The following is a 20475-nucleotide window of genomic DNA, read 5'->3' on the forward strand; positions in this document are numbered from 1 at the left end:
AAACTGCCATGAAATGCTGAATCAACAGGCTCAATAGCTTGTTTTTGCTGAAATCAGTACGAGAATATCCAAAATATCTACAAAGTGGTCTGAAGTAATTTTTATACTGTTAAGACTGGTAGTCTACATTTCAACCAACAGCAAGGGTGCTAACTCTCCCTCAACATCTACAACAGATCACGGTAACTGGTTACTCCCACTTTCAACATGCCCATACATCCCCTATCACATGCACACAAGCTTTTCCTCAGACCACCTCAAGAGGTCAATAGACAGATTGATAACACAATTAAGCTCTTCTGGATACTAATACAGAGTATAATGTCCGGAAGAGATTTCAAAAACCTAGCACTATTTTCCTGGATGTAATATACCATTACAATTTGTTTTCTTTCTTCTTAATAGTATTAGTGTGAGGGAGGAACTGAGTAGACTACTTATTTATATGATGTATGGAAATTAAATTGAAAAAACATGTGAATGTTGTTAGTGCTTGAGAATTCAAAAATTTTAACTGTAACCATTTTGCAATCAGCTTATAAAATTTCATATGTAATGATTTGAGATTTCATAAATGCACCAATTGTGCAATGCCAAACTGCCAGAATTTCTTTGACAAATTTGCCATTATTAAAAAAAAAAAAAAAAAACCACTCACATTTAACTGTAAAATTCTGATATTTGTTAATTCCTGTACTGCATCTTCACAATCTTTATCTAGTAGTAAAACTTCTTTGAAGGATGCCTCTGCTTCGGTGTACTTCTGAAGAAAGGGATGAAAAAATTTGCATTAGTTCCATACATTATGCTGAAGTCATAGTTAGTCATCTTTTTGTAAAATGTATTTTTGTATGATAAAAATCAAACAACATATGAAGAAATACAAAAGTACCACAAATACAGCATTTTTAAAGTTACTGCCTTTTACCAATTGACTACTTTATTGTATCAAACAAAACATGGCATTCACATATGGCTGAATACGTTAACTGCTTTTCCACATAATCACCCAATTTACTTATGCATTTGTTAGCGCATACAATCAAATTGTATATACCACCCAAGTAGAGAGTTACATTCTTCTACCTAAGCCATTTCTCCAGTTCTAGGTTTTCAGGACAGCCTGGGTTTTGGTGCAACATTTGTCTGCCCATGATGGACTGCCATTATATTCTTGCTCTATGCTGACAAAAATACCTAAAATTTTGTTGGGATTGAGTCATTAGACAACACAAAAATAAATGCATGTATTTATCTGTAAGTATATTCTTGTCATTCTCAATAATTACTGCATGAACAAGTTGCCACCTGTAGGTAGTTTCCTCAGAGTTAGTGGTTAATGTTTTAAATGTCAGTAGAGGGCTGTCGTCATTGTAATAACATTAGGGAATCATCAGTGTACCCACTGCTCTGATAAACCTTCAAAGCAGAGCTGCAAACCAACCACGAACCTAACCCATTTTTCTGAACTGCGAACCGAAACCACTGAATGGATTTTTTTTTGAACCGAATGAATATTTTTTGGAAAAGTAGTTGGAGTTTTGGCTGAAACATCGACTACGGCTTACAGGTCAATGAAAACTTGGAAAATTTTCATGGGGAAATCCAGTGAGTAGGAAACATATACTCCTTCCTCTTTCTTTTTTCCATTGTTCATGGCTAGGCTTTTAGAATGGTTATTAAGAAGACGTGCAAAGCACTGTATCGGATTAGGAGCCCATCTCAGGGGGTAGGGAAAGAGTTTTTTTTTTTGCTTTGACCAAGAAATGAATTGCAGAGGGACTCTGTGGCCCACAGGGACCCTGCTGAGCTATTTGAATAGAAGCACTACAGTGGAGCATGTGGGAAGGGATGCTCTCGATGCAGCAGAACACTTACACTAATCAAATCAGTGATAAGGAATTGTTGTTGTTATTTGGTTTTTAGGAGCATTAGCAACTAAGGCCATATTGCTCCGAGAATATGTGGCGGTCATTCCCTGACCTTTCTGCATCCTCTGTATTTGGTGGTGATGGGCTCGAACCCCGGTCTAATCAAGAAGCATGTGCTACATACTGCTGCTCCTTCCCGCCTGGCTACGGAGGCGCCAGTGATAAGGAAGTGAAAGGACGTAGTACTGAGAATCACTCATTAGCGTTTTTCTTTGAAAAGAGTAGCATGTTTCATTTCTGAGGTTTTGTTCTGAGGATTTATCATTCCTATTTCTGCTCTGGCAGAGTGCACTTTGGTTGCGATATTAGGTTATGCATGGGTGTCTTGGAGGAAGGATTCCCAAAAGAAGTGTCTTCAGTAAGTGTATATGTATTATTTTATTGTAACCTTTACTTATTAATTAACTTATAATAACTCCTGGAAATTCTCATTTGTATTGGATGAATTTTTATTTTATTCCGGATATTTTGAGTCGTAATGATGAGAAATTCATACACTGAATTACAGAGAATCTTCAGTATTTCTAAACATGCTTAATATTAATATAGTTCCAATAACTATGTACATAAATGGAAAACTTCTCTGCAGTATTTTTATTATTTATTATTTTTAATGTTTTATTTTATTTAATATTCAATTTTTTTAAAATTGATTATTTGATTTTTTTATTTATTATTACTCGATTTTTAAATTTTATTAATATTCAGTTTTTTTTTTATTTATTATTATTATTATTAAATTTTTAGTTTTAGAGAAAAATAGTGGATTTGAAGGAATCTTTGTATTTATCACTTTTTTGTAGCAGGTAAGCTCAGAAAAAATCAAAAATGTAGCCCCACTGTTAATCAAAGATTATGCACTCTTATTTACTGTAAGTGCTGTGTAATATTTAAGAAATAAAGGATATTCTAAGTAATTTAATGATGATGCTTTTGTTTATTTTATTTACATACTTTGATAGTTTTTTGTTTGGAACATTTGGTAGTTTTTGTTTGGCATGCTTCGACTTTATTCAGTTGAGTTGTTACAACTTGTTAGCGTATGTCTCTTAAATATTTTTGTAACAATTTAAAAATAAATATTTATTTCTGTTTTTCCCTCCCTCACATAACAATGAATGGCAATGGAAAAGGGCATCCTGTCCCCAAAAAATTTCAATATAACAGTGACACGGAAGAGAGTACTGTTTGTAAAATGGACTTGAAGGGGAAACATTCAGAGAACTTACTGAGACATTTAAAAAAGAAAGCATGTCACCAATTATGAGGATGTTTTAAAAAAGAAAGCAAAAATAGTCTCCACAGCTACCTACTATTACAAAATTTGTTATATCTTGTGTTAGAAAAACCGTATAGGTTGAAATATCTGCAGAAATAGTTAAAATTGCATGCGTAGAATTAGTGACTGTAAATGGTAGACCATATTCTCTGCTTGAAGACGTGGGATTCCAAAAATTACTGGATCCAATTGTTATGGGACTTGGTAGTAAACTTCAGCTAAATTGTCAAAACATTGAAGATGAGATAATCATTTGCGTAAAGAACTTACAGCTGTTTTGAAAGGGAAATTAATTTCATTGAAAATAGATACTGAAACTCGATTTGAGAGGTCAATTTTGGGAATAAATGTACAATTTTTTTGATTGTGACAAGATTATTCTAAAAACACTTGAAATGCGAGAAATGAATGATCGGGCTAAGAGTGGTAATTTACGCAAAATAGTTTCAAGTGTCTTGAAAGAATTCAAAATTAAATTAGAACAAGTGTATCCTTTAACAATGGACAATGGAGCTAATATGATAAAGTCATTCAAATTACTTGCTCAGGAACAATCTGGGAAACTTTATATGGAAGATAATGATACTGAAGATATCGAAGAATCTGAGACTATAGACTCTAGTGATATAAATGTATACAGTCAGTCCTCGTATAACACGTGTTTACACTACACAAATTCGATCATACACGATTTATAAATAGAGGAACGATATCTTATATAACACGAACCGAATTCGCTTATGCACGATTCACCTTTGTGTTTACAAGAAATGGCAGTCGAACGCAGAATCATCCCAACCAAACGCAACAAGATTGGAATGAAGATTTGATTTGATTTGGTTTTTTATGGCGCATTGGCAGCTAAGGCCATAATGCGCCAAGTCAAATTTTAAAATGCTATTAAATATTTTGGTAGCCAAGGCTACCACGTCAAACATTTGTGTTAAAAAGGTATAATAGTAAAAGCATAAAACTTAGAGCTTTGTATAAAAATTAACAAATTGTAAAAAATTAAAGACGTCAGACGTATTGTGTCTGTCACCTATAATCTGACTGAGTGTAAATGGCTCAGTCAAATTATTAAAAGCGGTAAAATACAAGCGTCGGGCTTCTATAAAAACAGGACAGTCTATTAAAATATGACGAACGGTTAAAATAACATTACACATCTCGCACATAGGTGGGTCATCCGCCCTCAGCAAGTAGGAATGAGTTAGATGACTATGACCTATGCGGAGCCGAGCAAGAACAACTTCCTCTCTTCGGACCCTGCGTAGACTGGACTGCCATTGCGAAATTACAGGCTTGATTTGATGTAATTTATTTGTGGTCTGTCCGTGCCAAGAATCTTGCCATTGGGAAAGCAGTTTAGAACGTATTATTTGCCTGTAGTCTGTATAGGGGACTGACAGGCAATGATTATCCAGGGAAATGGCTGATTTGGCAGCAGCATCAGCCGATTCATTTCCCCGGATCCCAATGTGGCTTGGGATCCAGCAAAAGCGAATATCGAATTCTAATGTCTTGAGAGAAAAAAGAATCTGCTGGATCCTGGACAGGATCGGATGAGGGTTAAAACCCACCGATACCAGAGCCTGTAACACGCTCGATGAATCGCAATAAATCATATACCTCTGGTAGTCACAATTTTTAATGTGATCTAGGGCTGTTTGTATTGCATGCAACTCTGCAGTATAAATGCTAGTTTCTTGTGGGATCTTATAGGATATTGTTTTGTGAGGGAACACAACAGCAGATCCCACATGACATTCTAACTTTGAGCCATCTGTATAGATTGGCAGAAAGTCAGAATACTGCTGTCGATGTACTGCAAAGAGTTGCTGGTAGACAGATGGCAGTGTAGTAGCCTTCTCCCAGATCTTAAGGGAGAAGTTGCAAGTTGGAAAATGAGCATGCCAGGGTGGAAAGAATTGCCTTGGTGACTGGGCAACATTGTCTACCGTCAAGTTCAGCTCATTCAGCAGCCCTTGAATGCGAATACCAAATGGTTTGTTGGCAGTCCGACGGGTGTTGTAGAGATTTTCCCAACGCGGCTGAAAAACGGATGGCCACGTGGGATGATCGGGCAGGGATTTTAATTTGAATGCATACTGTAAGGACAACTGCTTACGTCGAAGAGACAGAGATGGTTCATTTGCTTCGACGTAAAGGCTTTGGACAGGAGATGTGCGAAATGCTCCAGTGGCTGTCCGGATGGCTTGATGGTGGATTGGATCTAACCACCGAAGGGCACTATCTCTAGCAGAACCATAGACCTGAGACCCATAGTCGAGTTTGGGACAGACAAGTGCCCGGTAGAGACGAAGAAGGGTAGCACGATCTGCGCCCCATGAGGTTGACGAAAGGGCACGAAGGATGTTAAGCCCTTTGACACATCTTGTCCTCAGCTGACGAATATGTTGTAAGAATGTCAGCTTTTTGTCGAAAATAAGTCCAAGGAATTTAGACTATGTATATAAAGTGCTTAGCATCATAATACACAGCCATTTCTGAATAAACAGAAAATTTTTAAGGTGGCATCGTTTTAGGTTATATCTCATATTGTGAATACCTTCACAACGAGTTGCCATGATATTGCACTACTTCGAATAAGTAACGCTTCACCTAAGGAGAAGACTAGTGTTACTTATTCTCAGATAGGTACCACCACCCAGACAGCACTGTTTCAGGGCTATTTGGCCCTTCGTCAGTGAGTGGGTAGGTACCCAAGTGATGCAATGATGGCAAAAACAGTTATGAAGTATAACTCCACAATATGAGAGATGCCTGATGGTGTATGATGTATTTAGACTAAGGCGCATTTAGGGCTAGAGCCTCAAGCTGCGAACAAATTTAGACTATGTATATAAAGTGCTTAGCATCATAATACACAGCCATTTCTGAATAAACAGAAAATTTTTAAGGTGGCATCGTTTTAGGTTATATCTCATATTGTGAATACCTTCACAACGAGTTGCCATGATATTGCACTACTTCGAATAAGTAACGCTTCACCGTCAGTGAGTGGGTAGGTACCCAAGTGATGCAATGATGGCAAAAACAGTTATGAAGTATAACTCCACAATATGAGAGATGCCTGATGGTGTATGATGAAGGGCCTGACGAAGGGCCAAATAGCCCTGAAACAGTGCTGTCTGGGTGGTGGTACCTATCTGAGAATAAGTAACACTAGTCTTCTCCTTAGGTGAAGCGTTACTTATTCGAAGTAGTGCAATATCATGGCAACTCGTTGTGAAGGTATTCACAATATGAGATATAACCTAAAACGATGCCACCTTAAAAATTTTCTGTTTATTCAGAAATGGCTGTGTATTATGATGCTAAGCACTTTATATACATAGTCTAAATTTGTTCGCAGCTTGAGGCTCTAGCCCTAAATGCGCCTTAGTCCAAGGAATTTGAATTCTGCTACAACTGGGATGTTATTTTGCCCTAGCCTTAATTCTGGGTCAGGATGAAGATTACGTTTGCGACAAAAGTGTACGCAAACAGTCTTCTGTGATGAAAATCTGAACCCATTAGCCAAAGACCAAGCTGTAAGATGGTCAATGGTTTTCTGCAGTTGCCTTTCAATGACCCTCATATTGCATGAATGACAAAATATAGCAAAGTCATCAACATAGAGGGCATTGTTTACAGTGGGTGGAAGTTGTTCTGCGATAGAGTTTATTTTGATTGCGAAAAGCGTGACACTTAGAACGGATCCTTGTGGGACTCCCTCTTCCTGAGAGAAAACTCGAGAGAGGGTGGATCCTAAACGGATTTGAAACTGGCGATTCGAAAGAAAGTTTTTAATAAAAAGAGGAAGATTACCTCTAAGACCAAAGTTATAGAGGTCTTTTAAAATCCCAAATCGCCAGGCTGTGTCGTACGCTTTTTCAATATCAAAGAAAACTGCTACCAAATGCTCGGATTTAATAAAAGCATCACGAATGGACGTTTCCAATCGGATTAAATGATCCAGAGTGGATCTATTTCTTCGGAAGCCGCACTGTGTCCTGGAAAGCAGACCATTTGTTTCTAAATACCATACCAGGCGAGAATTTACCATTCTTTCCAGGATCTTGCACAAACAGCTTGTCAGAGCAATAGGACGGTAGTTACTTGGATTTCTAGGATCCTTTCCTGGTTTTGGGAAGGGAAGAACGATTGCCTTCCGCCAGGAATCCGGAAATTGTTTATTAAGAAAAATTCTGTTAAACAGAATTAACAGGTGATCCTTACATTGTGGTGTTTTACCATTTCATAGTGGATGTCATCGGGCCCCACAGCACTTGCATGCGTGAGAAAGAGTGCAGCATTTAATTCCTCCTGTGAAAAGGGCTTGTTATAAGATTCAAGCCCTTTTGAATAGAAGTTCAGGGGGTTTTTCTCATTTTTCTCTTTCAGGGCCAAAAACTCTGCGGGAAAAGATGTTATTGCAGATATTTTTGCAAATGTTTCCCCTAGAGTATTTGCTACTGCAGTTCGATCTGCAATTGGACATCCGTTATGCTCGAGGATCACAGAAGGGCATGGTGGATATTTTCCCTTCATTTTCCGGATCTTATCCCAGACTACTTTTGAGCTAGCAGCCTGAGTTATGGAAGATGTAAAACGAATCCAAGATTTCCTTTGGCTCTGACGTCGTACATAACGTGCTTTTGCACGTGCACGTTTGAATGATATTAAATTTTCAGTGGTGGGATATCGGCGGAATATCCCCCATGCTTTGTTTTGTGCTTTTTTTGCTGCTATGCATTCGGAATTCCACCAAGGTTTCGGAAATAGTGGGAACCGGCTAGATGATTTTGGGATTGCAATTGCAGCTGCTTGGACAATTGTTTCTGTGACGTACATGACTGCATCATTGATCGGCACCTGACTGACTGTAGCGATGTCAAGATTTGCCAGATGGTGAAAGGCATTCCAGTCAGCCTGATCAAGCTTCCACCGCGGTAAACTAAATGGAAGACACGGTCTACCGCTAGTTAATGTGATTATCACAGGGAAGTGATCGCTTCCATATGGGTTCTCCTCTACCTCCCAAGCAAGTGAAGGAAGGAGAGAAGGGGTGCAGATAGAAAGATCAATGGCAGAGAAAGTACGGGTAGGCATGTGGAAGAAGGTGTTTGTTCCCACATTTAGGAGGGAGAGATCATTGTCAGTGAGCATATGCTCTATGACTCGTCCCCTTCCATTGATGTCAGCACTACCCCACAGAGTGTTATGTCCATTGAAATCCCCAAGAATTAAACAAGGGGAAGGCAATTGCATGATAAGATCATCAAGGTCTTTCTGGGGGATATCAATCCCAGGTGGCAAATAAACAGAGCAGACAGTTAATAAGAACCCCACTGTAAGGCGAATTGCTACAGCTTCAATGCTAGTTGTAAGCTGCAAAGGCTGAAATGGGATCTGGTTGCCGACAAGGATTGCGACTCCTCCGTGGGCAGGACCATCCACAATTCTATCCTTACGAATGATGGTAATGTTATGCATGGTGGGGTCATCATTTGCCTTTAAATAAGTCTCCTGTATGCAAAAGCAAGCTGGTTTGTGCTTTTGCAGGAGTGCCTTGATGTCGTCAGTATTTTGCCGGAATCCACGACAATTCCACTGTAGGAATTTAGCCATTATTTCGACTTGGTGGGTCCATCAGGCGGCTTCCGAGGTGCTGAGGGCTTAATTTTGTCAGTCTTGGATTTATCTTTCCTGGGGAAGTATGGACGCTGTCCTGTGTCCATTTCTTCCTCCGCGAAGAGTTCCAAAACTGACTCATCATGTACCTCCTTCTGCTCGACATCCATGTTTTCCTGGGTACTAGGTGTTACTTCCCCTTTCTTATTCTTTTCTTTTGCTTTTGTTACTTGTGGAGCATTAGGAGGTACCGATATAGGAGTGGCAGCTGATTGGTCCTTCTGTGCAGGTTTTTGGGAGCTTAAAAGATAACGTGCAATGGGAGTAAATGATTCTTTTGGGGGGATGGACATGTCCGTCTGAGTCCCAATCGAACATTTCCCTGCTACCTTCTGGGCGTAGGTAGGTTTTTTGATGTTAAGAGGTTTCACTGCTTTTCTTGCCTCCTGGTACGATATGTTTAGCTCTGCCTTCAGCCGTTGGATTTCTTTTTCTTCTTTCCACCTCTGGCATGCCCTTGAATAGGCTGGATGTTCTCCCTCACAGTTAATGCAGGTGGGTTTGGTGGCTGAACATGCTGTTGTTTCGTGGTCCTTTGCACCGCACCGGGCGCATGCAAGGACTCCACGGCAGGCCATTTGAGAATGTGCATACTTCTGACATTTAAAACACCGTAAAGGGTTCGGAATGTATGGACGTACTGGACAGTTGATGTATCCAGCTTTGATCTCATCAGGAGGTTTGGGAGAGTTAAAAGTCAGGATAACACTCCTGGTTTTAACAATTTTCCCATCCCTTCGCGCAGTGATTCTCTTGACGGCAGTAACTCCCTGTGGTTTTAGTTCGGAGCAGATTTCCTCCTCGGTGACGTCAAGAAGGTCCCACTCCGAAATGACACCTCTCGATGAATTTAGTGTTCTGTGTGGTGTCACTGTTACGGGTATACCTCCAATTGATGTTACTCGGAGTAGATGTTCAGACTGCCCGTCATTTTTTGTTTCAATCAAGAGGTCCCCAGAACGGAGCCTCTTAACTGACTTGGGTGTACCTGCTAACCCATCCAACCCTTTTTGTATAAAAAAGGGCGACATTTTACCAATCGGTGTTTCATTGGTGGAATGCATTATTAAGAACCTTGGGACTGGCCCTGATGGTAGTTCGGTTCGCTGCCTCTTTGTAGCAATAATGCTATCTGCCTCTCCGTCGTTATTTTCAGATAGGGACCGGGTTGGGGCCCCTGAAGGAATACGTTTATCAGGATTCATGAAGTTATTTAAATTGTTCAGTGCCCGGACTCCCCACCCACCACGGAGCCCAAAGGGACGCCCACTACCCGGCATGCAATAAATGCGCTCGGGAGTGGGACGCCAGGGCTATCCAGACACTATACCCGCACCGCCGCCAGCCTGAATCCTGTCCCTCGGACCATGAGGGTAGGGGCGTGGCATTGACACGGTTGACCCTCGCAGGCGAGCCTACTAGCCGATTGATCCTAGCCGGGCCTTCCAGGACCACCCGTCTTGTCGAAGCAGGGGCCAAAGTGGTGTATTGAAGCTGGGCCCCTCAACCACCAGGATCCCCCTTTCCGAATTTCCACGGGTCGCAGCGCACGGCAAACACGCCGGATTCCATTGATGTAAGCCCGGAACCTAGGCTGTGGGCGTTGGATCCCAGTGATGCTAGTCTGGAAGTCCAGCAGCGTCACTGGGAGGTCCCCTCACCACGTACAGGTGCCCATGTCGAGGGGATTGGAATGAAGAGAAGATTCTGAAAATGTATTTATGTTTTTTATATCAGTGAAGGGGAAACACATTTCACCATAATAATGTAAAAACCAACACAATTCCAGCTATCGATGTAATCGCAAATGCAATTAGATCGAGTTTACTACCAGTTTATAACAGATTCCACTAGCAGAAACGCAACTGGATTTTTATTGTTTTATGGTAGTAACCCCCTAGAAATGTGAGGTGTTAATAGTGTATCTCTGCCTTAACGGTGTTGTTTATTCAGTTGCTACACGCGTGCAGCTTTGTTTATGTGTATCAGGCGTGCCTCCTCGTTTTGTAATTGTTCTTTATTCCCTAAAAATGAGTAAAATATTTAAAAGGTGTGAAAAGGAAGCGTCCTGGTGAAGACACTGCAGATTCAGAGAGAAAAAGAAAAGCAATATCGATAAACAGAGGCGGACTGGGTCAAAAATTCTTACCCGGGGCCTCATACTATTGGTTTATGACCAAAATCACACCGGCCTCCGGCCCACCCCGGTAAGGCTTATGGCCAGTCCGCCTCTGTTGATAGAGAAAAAATATGAAATTTTGAAATGCTTTGAGCAAAATAAAAGACCATGTGATATTGCACGTGCTACAGACCTAAATGAGGCAACGCCGAGAATTACAAAGAATGCAGAGAAAATAAAAACAACTTTCATAGCAGGAACAACTCAAAGTGTAATTAAAATCCATTAGATTAAGACACAAAGAATTGGAAGAGATGGAACGGCTATTATCTGTTTGGATAGAAAATCAAACAAAAAACAAGTTTGCTTACGATAGAAGTAAAAGCATTAGCAATATTTTATTACGTAATAGTCGTAATAAAATACGTAAGTATTTTATTACGACTATTTATTGTGTTTGTTAATGTTTTGGTTACAAATGTGTGTTCAATCTTGGGTGGTCGGCACCTAACCCTATTTTTCCCATAGGGCCTGTTGTTTATATTGCACGATTTTGCATTGCACGAGGGTTTCTAGGAATACAACTATCGTGCTATACGAGGACTGACTGTATAAGGAAAATTTCCACGATCTACATGTTCAGGGTATTATGGTATCTGTTTGTTGTTTGTTTATTTGGTTTTTAGGAGCATTAGCAACTAAGGCCATATTGCTCCGGGGATATGCGGCGGTCATTCCCTGACCTTTCCGCATCCTCCGTATTTGGTGGTGACGGGCTTGAACCCCGGTCTAATCAAGAAGCATGTGCTACGCACTGCCGCTCCTTCCCACCTAGCTACAGAGGCGCCTATCTGTTTGTTGTGCTGCACTTTCTCTGCAGTTGGCTGTTAAAGATGTTCTGAAAAGTGATGAATTGAAACTTCCCTTGGCTAAAGCACAAGGAGTGGTGAAAAAGCTGTGAACCTCTTCTATCCTTATACACATTAAAAGAGAAAAGTGTAGGAAACCAATACTAGACTTCAAAACCAGATGGAATTCCACTGTTAATATGTTGCAACGTCTTGTGGAGCTAAAACAATTTTGCATCATTTATCTGTGTCCATAAAGGAATTGCATTTGTCAACCAGTATGTGGCAAAAGATTGAAAATATTGTAGAAGTTTTGGAACCTGTTAAGGTAGCATGTGAAGTGCTGCAGTCAACAGTACCTCACGATGACTGATTTTTACTACACACGAATGAAATGTAAAATGGAAGTTAGAAAAATTTAAAATGAATTGTCATCTTCTTTGGTAACCTATCTCATGCTACGAGAAGTAAATTTGATGGAAAGCAAGACTTTTTTTAGCTTGTATGTATCTGGACCCAGGTGCCAAATATTACTAGATAATATCCAAAAACAGAAAGCCAAGGAACATTTATGTGACATTTATGATAGCTTGTGCCAGCTGCAGTCTACAGAAAAAAAATCCTGAAACGAAAAGTTCAGATGAAATTGCATATATCACTGTAATGGGTGAAACCATAGATGACATCAAAAAGATGTTAATTGAAAAAGAAATGAAAAAGAGACAGATAGTGGAAACAAAGAAATTCAACTTAATGGCCCAACTGAACGAAATTCTGATATCGAATTTTGATGATATCGAAAGGGTACCAATGAAAACAAGCATCTTAGGATACTGGAAAGCAAAACAGTTTAGTCACCCAGAACTTTATCAGCTAGCCAAAGTAATCTTTGCAGTTCCTGTCACACAAGCAAATGTAGAAAGATGCTTTTCGACATTAAAGATCATTTTGACTGATAAGAGTAGTTGTGTAAGCTCAAAGTTAATGGAGGACATTTTATTTCTAAAATTAAATAATTAATTTCAAATTACGCATGTAATCTATGTTGTTTTTAAGATTTCATGATCAATTTTCAAAGTAAAATTATTTCGATACATTAATTCCTTATGTCCATTATCTGAGTAACTGATAATATTTTGCTTGTAACTCATGTATGTTTTTTCCGTTCTTAAAGTTTTATTGTCATTTTCTGTGATTTTTTATAATATCTGCCTTACTTAGTAATATTATATTATATTAAAAATTTTGTTTGAATAATTATTTTCTTTCCAAATTAAATGTTTCTTGTATACGTTTATGAGTGCTGAATATGAGAAGAGATTAATATTCAGAGTTAATGTTCTGGTAATTTCTGCTCCTTATTCAATCAGAATATCTCAAAATGTCATAAAAAAAAAAGTCATAAAAACCCAACTATTATAATGGTTGGTTAATTTTTTCTCATTACTTAATTTTTACTCGCCTGTACTGAAAAGACCTTCAGTTATATGTATTTCATTTTTAAATTCAGTTAAATAAAATGTCATTCCTTATTGAATGAATTAAAATCACTAATATACCTCAGAAACCCTTATTTACCACTCTAATCTTATAGCCAAAATAAGAAATGTTTTGTTGATTTTTCTGAAGACGAAAGTCAAGATATCTGTTGGATAAGGCTGTTTAAGTCTATAATTCGGTTTATCATCGAATTAGATCATATTGGAATTTCAGAAATTATGTATTTTCAAAAAGCTTGAACTTTTTATTTCAATTGTGGAAATAGAATGTTCAAGAAAAAAGTGGTTTGCTCATGAATCGAAGAATGGAGAGCAACCACGATGTATTCAAAAATAAAATAAGAAAAATGTTGCTAAGATCTTTAGCTTATTAATTACTCAAGTATTCTTTAGAATGTTAACAACTATAAATTTAATTGAAATATACTTTTTATGAAATAATTTCATAAAAACTGGTATTTTTTCCTACTTTAGTTCGATTTATATTTTGATATCGAGGTCTCATCACTTTAAGCTGAAATGATTAACATGTGATTTTATTACTGGTTAAATATTATTAATATAATTTACTTTTATTTAAAATAAGATTTTATAGTAATATTTTATTATAATGTGATATTATTACTATCATTAACGAACTGAGAAACTATATGAATTATTTCAGATGATACACTTGACTGAACTGAACCGCAAGCTGAACAAAACCACTAGTCAAAATTGCCTTTTGAACCAGACCACGAACCAAACCACTTCAGAAATTTTTGAACTGAACCAGTCCAAAATTTTAGGTGGTTTGCAGCTCTGCTTCAAAGTATAAATACCTGAATATATGATAACATAATTAGGTAATTCAATTAATATTTGATTAAAAAATTCCATACACATTGCAGTACATCAATTTATTATATGAATTTTGGCTGGACCATTTCTCCAGGAGGTGCTATATGCTGCTGATTAATGTTCTGATTAGTCATTATTTGGCACAAGGCATAGCAAATCAATTGGACTAAGAACATGTGAGATACTGCACTAATTAGCTATCATAATTCTAACTATGCTGTGATATTTTTTAATAAATATTTAACATACCAAAAAGATCAGTGCAGAAACAGAGAGATAATGCTATACCAAATGCATGAAAGTCGTGCAACATACCATCAACTATCAACTCTGTTAAATTATATTTAACTGAGAACAGGTTAAGTGTTTTGTATATTGGAGACTATGGTAAATATTTTTATCTATTTTTTTTTTTTTTTAGACTCTACTACTTACCTTTAACTGGGAGTGAGAGAGAGGATCAAATCAGAAATTCATTTTAGTTAATTTGGTTATATTAATGTCTGCTAAACAACTTAGGGTTCCTATTCACCAGAATACAATTGCCACTAATGATTAGATAAGTAGATGGATGTTGGTGTTTTTTTTTTTTTTTTTTTGGTAATTTGACTACTTTGGTCATTATGTGTCAGTTCATATAGTTTATTGTATATTATGTTTATATGCGTGTATTCACAGGCAGGCTAATTTGCATGTTGTGTGGGATGAAAAATTTGGAATAATTCACAGGAAAGCCCTATTCCCTCTCCTTTCAGACCTGATTGAAGAGGTCTTTAAGAATTGCTCCAAGTTTCCGATGGTACATGAACCCAGATCTCTCCAAATGATAAGTAGCAAATTCAGCACACTATCACAGAGGATGAGTGCAGGTGTGACTTGTCGCATTCAAGTTATCACTTGAATGCGAAGTGATAACTCAAAACATTTGTTACAAGCTTAATTAACTAAGCTTAAGTCCAATTCTGAATAACTTCAAAAACTGCTGTAGAAATATAAACTGATTATTATTTAAAAAACAGTATATATACAATAAACATACATGAAATTTATTTGTTGTGAAATATATTTTGATTTATATAATGAAATAACTGTGTGGTATGTTCTTTCTTTATCTCATTTACAGCAAACAGCTTTGGGAGGACCCCACAAATATAAAGTAAATTGTAAAATAATGTAATTACTTTAATTCTATCTTAACAAAGTAACCTTCTTTGCAACTTTTTTATGTATTAATGCATGCATTATAATATTCCAACATAGGAATAAATACTGTTTACACTTTTTAATCTTTATGTGATATCTAAATATCCAAGTTCTTACAGTTCAATTAGGGTATGTATATCCCCGGATGTTTTTCTTCGGATACAATATTATAAACTAGTATAGATTCTGTTCTGAGACAAGTTTTTGTATCTAAAATGCTACCCAACTGTATAGCAACTGTTGAGAGACAGGATTTTGTGTTTTCTGCTTCTCATCAAGAATGGGAAACAACATACAATGTTTCGAGATACAATGATGGAGATGAGACATTTTTGTTAATATATCCAAATGCCTGACAGATATGCTTGTTGCATGGTCCATACACAGACTGGCATGATTTTCCAAATCCAGAGATATACTTCCAGTGTCTAAATATTTCAAAACTAAGTTGTTTGAGAAGGTTGTTTGAAGTGATGGTTTAAATGATTTTGTTTGAAGTGATGCTAAGTACTTGGCACTTGTTTTGATTAAAATAAAATAAATGCTAAGTACTTGGCCTTCTTTGGGGAAAGAAGACCGGTCTCTACGATCATACACTGAATGCAACAAAGTGTACAAAATTTATTTAATTTCAACTATCGCATTGAAATATCTCTCTGCAATCCTATAGACTGTACTGTGTAGAGGAAATGTAGCCCAGTTCCAGTGGTTAAAAGTTCACCTAATGGTTTATGTGTTTCAGTAAAAGTTTTGCTTCCAAACAATCCTTGGCTGTTTTACTTAGGCACAATAGATTATTCATTTCGACATACATTTCATAATAGAGAACACACTCCAGCTGATGACAAGCCAATAAGCTTTGAAACAATGGTGGTGTTTGAGATTTTAAATGTATAATGCGTTTGCCATTTCAGGCGATCCTATACAATTTAAAAAGATTAGCAATTTAAGCAGAACCAGGATAATGCTATCTGTCTCTAAACTGAATATAAGACCAAGCTTTAATGCTGAGTACTCAGCCTCCATCTTCAGTGGGAGCAGAATGATCATCACAATCAAATATCAAGTGCAGTAAGCATAAGAATTTTATTTTATTTTAGATAATGCACTAAACTATTTGCTTGCAGTCTTATAATATTTTTTAAAATCAATCTTTTCTTTTTCTCATATGAACACATTCAAGTTCTAATTCCTTTTTATTATTAATTATAGGTGAGTTTGAAATAACAGATTCAATTAGCTATTCAAACAAAATCAGTGATACTCTCTGAATTTATTTTCTAATAATTTCAGAACATCCCTTTTTTATCAATATTTATACACTAATGTGACATTGATTGAAGGAATACACAGAAAACATTAAAGCCAGCACTACAATCAGAATCACTATAAAAAGCACTTTTATTAGTTATAGGCTGTGGGCTGACTGGTTGGCTGTGGCAGCTTTTTCATTTATATCCCTAGGCAATAATTCAAGAATATTTTAAATGCAACTAGTTCTGAGAATAAAGACTAAAGGTTGTTTTTTGTAAAAGATGTTATGTTAGCTTACATGGAGCTAAACAGGTGTTAATTCTGTGAAAACAACCCCTTTTATCAACAAATCAGATGCACTCACTTTTTACGTGAGATGCCACTTCTCTTTTAGATGATGCTTTGGCTTAGTCTCTTCATTTAATTTGTTACTGACAGATTTTTATGTATATGAATATATATATTAACTGGCAATGAACTACAACATAATGGTTCTCATTTAAGTTTTGCTTATAAAACTATATTAACTTTATTACTGATTGAATTTCAAGCAGAAAAAATAGCTATTTCTGAAACCACAGTTCTTTGAATCTCTAGCAGCTTAACAGAAGTGTTAACTTCTGTTTAGATAACTCTAATTTGAAAAATGAGAGGCATCTAAACAGAAGTTAGAAATCAAACTGTTCTAACTTCTGTTAAACCGATACAAACTTCTTAAACAGTTACACTTCCACACATGCAGTGTCCTAAGAGACCCCAATTTTAAAAACACAGTGGCACATCAGCATTTATGAGATTTCTTAAAACGTTTTTTTTTTTTTAATGATAGTTAAAAATACTATCACAAAACTAAAACATCACATTAATAATCACAGTAATTATTTAAAAAAAAAATCACATTTATTCAATTTCTGCTACATTACTAAATTAATCTTGTTTTTGGAAGTTTATAACACTGCTTTCAATAGAATATGTTCCCCGAAATTTTGTTATTAAGTCAAATATACATTGAAGTAAAGATTCTATAATAATACAAATTCCAAAAAAAAAAAAAAAACCCTTATGGGCAGCAAAATGTGTTAATCGAATAAGTAATGCTTCACCAATAGAGAGGACTATGTTACTTAGTCTCAGTGAGTACCACCACCCAGACGGCACCGTTTCAAGGCTATTGGCCTATCAGTGGATGGGTAGGTATGTTGGTATTGCAGACATGCGACCCAGTTGTGAAGATAATCACACAATGTGAGAGATGCCAAAAGGTGTATATGGCAATATTTAAAAATAACTAAATGCACAAGGCATAATACATTAAGAGTTTATTATCTATATAATATCGGTGTAAATACACCATAGACAACTCTTAAGAAATTATGAAGTATTTGTTGTAGTAGGCATCATTTGCTCTGTTTCTCATATTGTGCTCTTCCTTCACAATGAGTTGCCATGATATTGCACTACCTCGAATAAGTAATGCTTCACTAATAGAGAAGACTATTGATACTTATTCTCAGTGAGTTCCACCATTCAGACGGCACCATTTCAAGGCTATTTGGCCTATCATCAGTGGATGGGCAGGTATCCTGGTATTGCAGACATGACGACCTGTGAAGGAAGAGCACAATATGAGAAGCAGAGCAAATGATGCCTACTACAACAATTACTTCGTAGTTCCTGAAGAGTTGTCTATGGTGTATCTACACCGATATTATATAGATAATAAACTCTTAATGTATTATGCCTTGTGCATTTAGTCATTTTTAAATATTGCCATATACACCTTTTGGCATCTCTCATATTGTGTGATTATCTTCACAACTGGGTCGTCATGTCTGCAATATCAGGGTACCTGCCCATCCACTGATAGGCCAATAGCCTTGAAACGGTGTATGTGCAGCTTAGATGGTAATGATCAGTCTAGGCTAGGGGTGTTACATACCAACCAGATTAGCTTAGTTATTAGGGAATAGGGGCCAAGTCAGCTGCAGGCATTTGGTCTCTCTCCTGTATGTACGGCGGCTAAGCTTTGAAAGCTGTAGGTGGTAAAAGGAGTGTGTAAGAGGGGGATGACCCTAGAACCCATGTAGGGCAAGCCTGCTCCAGGCGGCCGCCAACTTGGTGGTCACATGGACTGGGCCTTCCTCGGAGTGTGTCAGTGGACGCCCAATTGGGTTGAATCATATAGAGATGAGTGAATAAGGGCGCTGTCCCTTTTCGGTTTTTTTTTTTTTTTTTTTTTTTAAGCCATACAGGCCACTAGATAGTCCCAAAGCAGAACCAATAAAGGGTCCCTGAAGGGTTAATTCCATAGAAATATCCGGGAACTGGAAAGCACGTCTGGTCTAACCAGTACGCCTATCTACCCACTGATGAAGGCTAAAGAGCCAGAAACGGCACCAGAGGAAGATCTTAATCATCTTCGCAGGACTCTGGGTAACAACAGTCCCCGAGGGGGACTCATTGTCCAGCCCGGGCATGGAGCTCTGAGTTCGTACGAATTATAACTAATTATCCCTTTCATTCTTCTACGGCATCTTTTCCTCTCCGTCTCTTACTATCACTTTCCTACCTCTTTTTTTCTTTGCTCAGTCTTATAGGGATATTGAGGATAGCTGATATCTTTATCCCATACTATATTTCAAAACGGTGCTGTCTGGGTGTTGGTACTCACTGAGAATAAGTAACAATAGTCTTCTCTATTAGTGAAGCGTTACTTATTCGAGGTAGTGCAATATCATGGCAACTCGTTGCGAAGGAAGAGCACAATATGAGAAACAGAGCAAATGATGCCTGCTACAACAACTACTTCGTAGATTCTTAAGAGTTGTCTATGGTGTATTTACACTGATATTATATAGATAACAAACAGATTCTTATCATATTCATGCAGTCTGTACCACACATCTCATTCTCAGCTTTTCTTTAGCACCAAGTACTGCATGCCATATAGGCAGCTTTTTATAAGTAAAAATCTCTCCATTCTTCTCTGTCCTTTCCGTTGTGCATTCCAAAATGAAACTCATCATGATACCAAGTGGAGTCGCTGTTTAAAGAAGCATTGCAGGATCATCTAGACAAGACTGCGGTAATAGTTCAGACACAGCATGGGTTTGTTATGAGTTTGTCAAATCTGACCAATTTGACTGGATAATACAATGTGGTCACAAAGAAACTGGATGCAAAAAATAATTTTGATATCATATACTTGGATTTCAGTAAAGCTTTTGACTGTTGCACATGGAACACTACTGTACAAATTGGAGCAGTATGACATTAAGGGCAAGTTGCTACAATGGATAAAAGGATGGTGGAGTGGGAGAAGACACATTACTGTTATTAATGACAGTAAAGGCAGTATGCTACTGCAACAGGATCTAGAAAAGTTAGGCAAATGCGCTGAGAAATGGCAACTGAAGTTTAACATTCACAAATGCAAAGTACATATATGGGTAGCAGTAACCCCAGAGAAACGTACCAACTGTGTGGTGCTACACTCAGGGAAGTGGAGAATGAAAAAGACTTTGGGATATTGTGCAGTCAGATATGAAGTTCTCTGAGCAATGCAGACAAGTTACCAGAGCAGGTCATGGAGTCTTGTCAATGATATATAGGAAATTTGCTAGCAGAGACAAGGAAGTGATTATCCCATTGTATAAGGCAATGATCAGGCCACACCTTGAGTACTGCGTACAGGTCTGGAGGCCTCATTTTAGGAAGAATTAGGAGTTGCTAGAATGAGTACAAAGAAGGGCAACAAGATTGGTGAGAGGAACAAGGGGTGCTCTTACCAAGAAAGGCTTAG

At 37.5% G+C, this 20475-nt stretch overlaps 1 protein-coding gene across 1 annotated transcript in view; it reads right to left on the minus strand.

The window, feature by feature from the left end:
- The window catches only part of LOC150083300 (uncharacterized), a 300614-nt gene that overhangs the window by 85370 nt on the left and 194769 nt on the right, over positions 1–20475 (minus strand). Inside the window, exon 12 of the mRNA XM_090378469.1 lies at positions 659–763. Coding sequence (XP_090234595.1) covers positions 659–763 — 105 coding nt within the window. The remainder of the gene's footprint in view (positions 1–658; positions 764–20475) is intronic.

The sequence above is a fragment of the Mastigoproctus giganteus genome, chromosome 7 (genome assembly GCF_048544385.1).
Source record: "Mastigoproctus giganteus isolate SK-2022 chromosome 7, ASM4854438v1, whole genome shotgun sequence".
Classification (NCBI taxonomy): Eukaryota; Metazoa; Arthropoda; class Arachnida; order Uropygi; family Thelyphonidae; genus Mastigoproctus; species Mastigoproctus giganteus.